The 7,681-nt window shown below is 46.2% G+C and overlaps 1 protein-coding gene across 1 annotated transcript; it reads left to right on the top strand.

Annotated features, from left to right (window-relative positions):
• Nucleotides 1-165: 165 nt before the first annotated feature.
• LOC103769628 (shugoshin-like 2) lies at nucleotides 166-4,584 on the top strand (the record flags this gene model as incomplete). The annotated part of the gene is made up of 5 exons (XM_008936848.1): nucleotides 166-307; nucleotides 1,213-1,388; nucleotides 2,811-2,873; nucleotides 3,442-3,536; nucleotides 4,334-4,584. Coding segments are annotated over exons 1-5 (727 nt in total), but the record flags the coding sequence as incomplete, so codon positions are not given.
• Nucleotides 4,585-7,681: the final 3,097 nt, after the last annotated feature.

A 7,681-nucleotide genomic window follows, 5' to 3' on the forward strand; every position in this document is an offset into this window, starting at 1 on the left:
GCGGCGCTGACCCTGCGGCTGGCCGTTGGGCGGGCAGAGCGGGGGCGAGGCCGGAGCCGGGCCTCTCGGGGGGAGGGCGTAACGCTTGGCCTCAAGCCCTTGCTGCAGGGAAGAGCAACTAACCTCAGAATACTAACCCTGCTCGGTCCTGCGCTCTCTCCAGCTATGGCATCCCGGGAGGCTTCCGAAACGTCCTTTTTCAGCCTGAGCGGTGTAAGAGAGCGGATGCGGGAGAAGAAGAAGGGTGCCCTGAGGACTGCGAAGTTGAATGCCTCAATTGCATCAAAAATCAAAACGAAAATCATTAGTGAGTGTATTTTGCCTTGCAGCACGTGCAGAGGCTGGCAACTACGTCAGCGTGGTGATGGGTGGCAGTCTCTCTTACCCAGAGCTTATATTTAACAGCTGCTTCTCTGTCTGCAGGTTTTTAGCAAATTCAGTACCCTGCAAGTTAGTGTCAAGTGCCACCTGTGGTTCCCAAGGGTGTCTGAGGTGTCTGTGACTGGTGGGCTTAATGCAGAACCTTTGGAGTAGCAGCTGGGGGCATCACAGGCTGCTCCGCAGCATCTCAGATGGTATTAAGACATCTCTGTCTGGGTAACCGAGTCCTCTGGGTCCAAACAGCAAAAAAGGGATGTGGAAAGTATTTTAGTGTATATGCAATCCTGTTAGCCCAACTGTGGTTCTTTTTCTTTTTTTTTATGGTGGAAATAATGCAGTCATAGTTTACAAGGTAATTTGGATTATCTTGAAAAAGTTAGGTTTTTGTCTTGCTTTTATTGATTTATTTAGAAACTGAGAAACATGGATCTAAATCTGTTTGAGAGTAAAGTAGGTTTTTTGGATGGAGATGAGGAGTCGGGTATAGGTGACTTGTTCGAAGTCTTAAGCCTATATTTTGTAAACTTGGCACCCACACCACACCATCATTCGTTAAGAGCTGAAGCAGTAGCTTGCTGAGTGAGTGTGACCCACTGAGGATGGATAGAGTGTCTCTATGAGTGTTGCAAGTTATTACAGAAAATTTTTCCTGCTGTTCTCTGGAGACTTCTCACTGGAAGGAATTACACTGATGACTTTGTGTGAGAGCTATTGAGTTGTGGAGGTCTGAGCCTGAGGAATACTATTCTGGAAGGAGGAAGCGTGAGGAGGGAAGAGGCATGGTTGAGACCTTGATGCTGATTCTGTGCCATACTTCTCTACCCCTTACAGACAACTCCTCCACTATTAAAGTCTCCCTGAAGCACAACAATAAAGCATTGGCCCTGGCCCTCAATGCAGAGAAAGCCAACGTGCAGCGGCTCACCCAGGAGAAGACGGTCTTACAGAAGGAGGTGGAGCAGTGCCACTTCCAAAATGCTGTGCTGCGGCACAAGCTCTCCTTCCTGGTATGGCAGTAGCGCTGTGGCAGGCATGGAGAGGGATGGTGGGCATGGCATGCAGCACTAGCATCTCAACCTCGGGAGGCATGAGCTGTTACTGCCCATACTCTCTGCGTATGAAAAATTGTAAAGTGGTTTAGATTGGAAGAGACCTTTTAAAGGTCATCTAGTCCAGCTCCCCAGCAGTGAGCAGGAACATTTTTAGCTAGATCAGGTTGCTCAGAGCTGTGTCCAACCTGACCTTGAATGTTTCCAGGGATGGGGCATCTACCACCTCTTTGGGCAACCTGTGCCAGTGTTTTGCTAAACTCACTGTAAAAAATGTCATCCTTATATCTAGTCTAAATCTCCCCTCCTTTAGTTTAAAACCATTACCCCTTGTCCTGTCACAACAGGCCCTGCTAAAAAGTCAGGCCCCTAAAAAGGGGGCCTATCTTTCTTATAGGCCCCCTTTAATTATTGAAAGGCTCCAGGAGGGTCTTGCTGCAAACATTTTCTCTCGGCTGACCAATCCCTGCTGTCTCAGCCTTTCTCCATAGGAGAGGTGTTCCATCCCTCTGATCATTTTTGTGGCCTTCCTCAGGACCTGCTCCAACAGGTCCATGTCTTTCCTGTGCTGCGGACTTTTGAGCTGGACACAGTACTCCAGGTTGAGTCTCTCTCAGTGGAGTAGAGCGGCAGTATCGCCTCCCTCGACCTGCTGGGATGCAATTTGCCTTCTAGGCTGTGAGAGCACATTGCCAGCTCGTGTCCAGCTTTTCATCCACTGGTACCCACAGGTCCTTCTCTGCAGGTCTGCTCTCAATCCCTTCATCCCCTAGCCTGGACTGATACTGGGGGTTGCCCTGACTGTGGTGGAGTACCTTGCAATTGGCTTTGTTGAACTTCATGAGGTTCACATGGGTCTACTTCTCAAGCTTGTCCAGGTCCCTCTGGATGACATGCCATCCCTCTGGTGTGTCAGCTGCACCACTCGGCTTGTTTCTGTCTGCAGACCTGCTGAGGGTGTGCTTGATTCCACTATGTTATTGATGAAAATATTAAAACAGCACAGCTCCCACTACAGACCCCTGAGGGACACCACTTGTCACTGATCTCCATCTGGACATTGAGCTGTTGACCACTATCTGCTGGATGATACCATCCAACCAATTCCATATACACCCAACAGTCCGCCTATCAAATCCATCTCTCCAATTTAGAGAGAAGGATGTTGTTGTGGACTGAGTCAAAGGCCTTGCAGAAGCCCAGGCAGACACAGCTGTAGCACTTCCTTTGTCCACCAGTGCAGTCACCATTCATTTGCTTACTCTTTCTTCAAAGCTGTGCTCTTCCCAGAACATGCCTTGCTCTGGCTGCCAGTGTGCTTGTTGGAACAGATGCTTTGATTTAATGTCTTTATGGTTTCTCTCTATTACCTCAACATAGAATGACACCTTGAAACAAGTTGAAAACCTTGTGGCTGCGGTTAAGATGGCCCGGCTCTCTGAGGTAAACTATGGGAAGAATGAGCATGCTGCTCTGGGAAGGGGGCTGTGCTTGTGTCTCTTTTGCTTTGTGTTGCCTACTCCAGTATTTGATGCTACAACTGTTTTTCCTTGCTTGCTTGACTTGTGCCAGTTCCATCTTCCTTTTTAGCTTGGTGTTAATGATTTCCAGGGTAACCTCTTCTGTAGGAGAGGCCATAGTTTTAAACTGCCATCCTCAGAGTCATTGGCTGTATTGGCCAGTAGGCTCCTCTGCTGTGACAGGTGGTGACTTTTCCATTTCTTTAAGTGTCGCCATGGCAACCTGGGATAAAGAATAGGACGCCTTCCATATGTCCTCTCTCATTGTTGGGTGGGAAAATTTTTCAGCTTCCTAGTCTCAGATTATCTGAACTAGTTTAGCTTTATCCTTAAGCCTATAGAGACAGAATGTGGCTCTGCTGCAATTTACTTCATAATTTGTGCAGTTTTAAATGGGAGAGTGTCACTGGCTCTATTGCAGGGTGGAACTGAGCTTCTGCTGTTTCTGTGCAGGAGGCTTTAAACCACACTTCTATTTCTCTGCTTTCCAGTTTGATACAAGTTCTGTGTCCTTGTCCAATGGTCCGAAGAGCAGCATGACTGAGGATAGCTGGGCTGATGATACTGTAGATGGTCAGCTTGTAAGGTAGGTCTGAATGTCAGGTATCACTAAACTTGTCTTGAATTTCTATCTACTAAACTTCTGATTGTGTTTTTGGTGTTTGCCTGGTTGTCTGTTGTACTTAACCTGTCTTCTCTAAACCACCGTTTAGATGTTTTCCTTTACTCTGTGTCTTTCTGATGCCACTGCCTGTCTTATTTGTCCTAATGCCAAGTCTATGCATAAATTGGCCCTTCACCCTCCTTTGAAAGCACATAGCTTTTAGGTAGTTTTTACCCTTGTAGCTGGTAAGCACAGCAAGATTTCCTCGAGTGAGTGAGTGCCATAGCTGGCTGCCTTGATGTTTGTTACATACAAATGCTTAATAGTCATCTGCTTGTATGACAAACTTGTGTTTTGGAAAGAAGGTCAGAGCAGGATCTCTTAAAATATATTTGAAGTTCTGTTTCTTCTCTGTCTAGTCTCCCCTTTGAATACAGGGGAGCCCTTGGAGCTGCATACACATCTACCTCCAAATAGCTGTGTTCCATAGTGAGGTGAGCCTGTTGTGGCAACTTGTGTGCTGAAGGGCCTTACTCCCTTGTTGCCTCTGTATTTCTCTCCTGCTTCTGTGTCTGCAGCGGTGTGCTTTCCTTCTGAGTTGTACTTGCACAAAAATGGGGAACCTCTCCTGGCTGGGCGCTGTGTGTTCTTCAGCACTTGAAGCCTTCAGAAGTGTATTTCAGCAGCTCTTGATGGAAGCGAAAGCTGTAGCTGTTCTGGATTCTGGGGCCTCTCACAGGTATGGAACGTGCTCCATTTGTGTTATTCCTTCTCACCAGGGCTGCAGGGATGCCAATGAGGGTGCCCATTTCCAAGCTATGTGGTGCAGGACAGCAAGGTAGTGGGGCCACAGCAGTACAGGCATCCTCACTGTATCTTCAGAGACCTGTTTCTGATGAGCCCCTGGAAGTTGTGCCTGTTGCCTCCAAAGACACTTTGCCGCCTCAGTCCTACCAGGAAGAGAATGGGAAGAAGTCAGCTGAAGCAATGGAAGCACAAGAGGCTCTTCTTGACTCTTGCATCTTTGGAGGTAAATTTGCATCTTCTGGTATGAATCTGTGTGTCTGTGCTCAGAAATGAACGAGTGCAGTAACATAGCTCTACTTAGCTCCTAATCATCACTCCAGCAGCTCCTAATGACCGTTGGGAACTGCATGCTTCAGAGATGCTGATATCACTAGAAATATGTATATCCCAGAATGGGATGCCTTGGTGGGGTTATTTGGCTTGTTTGCAATAGCTCAAAGTCACTCATCAGGCTTTCTGAGTAATAGGCACTAAGCTTACATAAGATTTTGGGAAATGACTGAAGGTGCAGAATCTGACAAGATGTACATTTTCTGTTACTTGTGGGTTTGCTGTATAAATAATAACTTGCACAGATCATGGGCATTCCTAAATATTTGGGTTGGCTAAGGGATCTTGCTTTGGGCTGTCTTTCTGGTCAGAGGGGAGCCAGCTGAGCAATTTTGTTACACAGTAAGTTTGGGGAGTCCTCATGCAGACTGAGTCACGCTTTTTCTGTGCTCTGGATTTGTGCCGGTGTGTGTGCCATGGCTTTTAGTGGTATGGGGAAAGCTGGCATTTGCCTGTTGCATTTCTCAGTCCTAGGAAATAATTTTTTTCTTTCCAGCAGAGGCCTTGTGCATGACCCAAAAAAATCCCACCGATTTGCCAGCACTCAACTGGGAAAGATGGTCTCTTTCATATGAGGATGATGAGATGGCAAAGCAATTCTTTGACCGTCTTTCACAAGCGCATGTTACTCAGAGAAGAAAGCGTTCCTCCCAAACTGCAACAAGCATTCCATCTTATGCTGAGGATATCTTCCCACATGACAGTTCCACTCAGGTGGCTCGGTGGAGTATCACGAAGGAGAGCAGCAGCTCCAGTAAGAGCAACACACAGCCACAGCTGAAATGTCCCAGCTCCCTGGTTTCACCTACTCAAACTGCTGCTATTCCTGACAGAAAATCTTTGGGTAAAGAGATTTTCTGTGATCAGCCACAGGCTAAAGAAACTGGGTGTAGTGTTGAAACAGATCCCAGCTATAGCCATGTCACTGAGTTTGTTCCTGTAAAGGTTAAAAGCAAAGGTAATTGTAACACTGGTGAGAAAAGAACTGTTAAAAAAGCAAGCACAAGAAAAAAGAAAAGAAATGCAATTAAAACCAATGCAGAGAGCAGTCCAGATATACCTCAAGGGGAAGAGAGTGTTCAAAATGCAACAAAGCTGCTTCAGCCAAAAGTTGCAACATGTTCGAGTGAGTCCGAAGCTTCTGAGATGAAGCAGAAGGCTTCCGTGGGGGCTTTCAACAGGAAGAACAGAGGCTTTGGTGTGGAGCAACATTCCCAATCACCTGATGAAGTTCGGGATCTCAGAAGAACATATGTTGTGAATCCAGTGCAGTTGCACAGTGTTGGAAGTGGTGACTTACTGCAGCAGCTTAAAAAGGAACCTACCGTTGAGACCCAGAACATGGAGAGCTTGTCAAAAAGCCCAGTTTGTACCTTCTTGAGTCATGAACTGCCTTCAGATGATTCCAGTCTACAAAACTCACTGTTCTCAAGGAAAGAGACCTCAAGTGTTTGTGCTTTGCAAGAGGACTCAAGTGTGAACATAAAGAGCATTGAGTGGAAAAACAACAGAAAAACTAGAGTAATTAGGCCAAGAGATTACTCTGATGCAGAGAACCTGCCAGACAGTGTAAATATACCAGAGGTCAAAGCTGAAGAAGAGCCTAAAAGAAGACAGACAAGCAGGAAGACAACTGTCAAGAAAAGCAGTTGTAATGATCAGAGAAACGAAGTTGATACTTTTGGGCCACCCGTAGATGGTCGAGGAGCAGCTAAGGAGAGCAGAAAGGACTCACTAGGTAATCTTAAACGCAGCAGGAGAACTTATATTATCCGTCCTTTGGATCTTACAGAAAACTTGGGTTGTGTCCAGACAGATTTTGAAGGGGACGAGATTGTACCTCCCACGTCTGTTCCTAGGAGCAAAGCTAGCAAAATCCACAGAGTTCAGAGGATGGTAGCTTCTCAGAGCAGTAAAAAACAGTCAGGAGGCCTTCAAGGAAAGCGGCAAGCTAAAGCTGACAACAGCGTGAATGCTTCAGAAAAAGAGGCTGATCCCAAACCAAAGCGTTGGAGGAAGAACACCTCTAGACCTCCAGAGACTGATTTGCTGGCCAGCCAAAGTGATAGTGCCAAGGCATTCACTGCAAGTTCAACAGAACTTGAATCCAAGCAAACTGTTCTGAGGGGGAAGTTTTCTTGCATTAGAGATCTCCTATCTGAGCCAGATGCCTTCCTGGTGGAGCAGATAGCTGACATATCACTTTCAAACAATCTTATGGAGCTCTCATGCAGTTTTGAATCCTTCCCTGTGAGCTTTTCTGCAGCTTTGCCTGTCAGCTCCAGGCTTACAGATCTACCAGTTTCCAAGAGCTTAAGTACTGAGAGCAACAGAATGCCAGAGAAATCCTCTGTTTGGCTGGAAAGCTCCTTGACATTTAAGGAAAAGACTTCAGAGGAAATACATGTGGAAAGGAACCAGGTTGAGACAAGTTCTCCGAGCTCACCTTCACAGGAACCTGGTAGGTGGTAGGGGAGGGGACCTGTGTTTGGAAGTGAGTGCCAAAAGCCCAAGCAGCAAGTGCTTATATTTTTCTTCCCCTCCTCTCTTTTCTCAGAATTAAAGATCCGTGTCCAGTACATCATTTCCGCTTTTGCTTGTGCTGGCCAGTCATTTCTGTGGCTGCATTTCATTCTAGTTTATCAACATTCCTATAAGAATTTCTGGTCACTTGTTCATGTGAGGGTATTGGGAGAAGACTAGGAGCTGTGAGTCCTGTTCTACCACTCTTGTTATCTACAGGCCATGCTTGTCAATTTAGAAATTTTTTTCAATTTCAATTGCTCAAGCAGTTGAGAAGTGTAATTTGTTGCTGACCCTGCCTACTAGAGTCAGCATTATTGAGCCACAGGATATGATGAAAATGGAATGTTTTCAGTCCAGAATGGTTAGTGCTGCAAGGTTTCAGGCTTTATACTTCTAGGTGGCATCTCCAGTGGAGATTCATCAGGAGCTATCTAAATTCTCTTTGTTGTGTTTATATATATATA

The sequence above is a fragment of the Merops nubicus genome, unplaced genomic scaffold (assembly GCF_000691845.1).
Source record: "Merops nubicus isolate BGI_N331 unplaced genomic scaffold, ASM69184v1 scaffold10840, whole genome shotgun sequence".
In the NCBI taxonomy this organism is placed as follows: domain Eukaryota; kingdom Metazoa; phylum Chordata; class Aves; order Coraciiformes; family Meropidae; genus Merops; species Merops nubicus.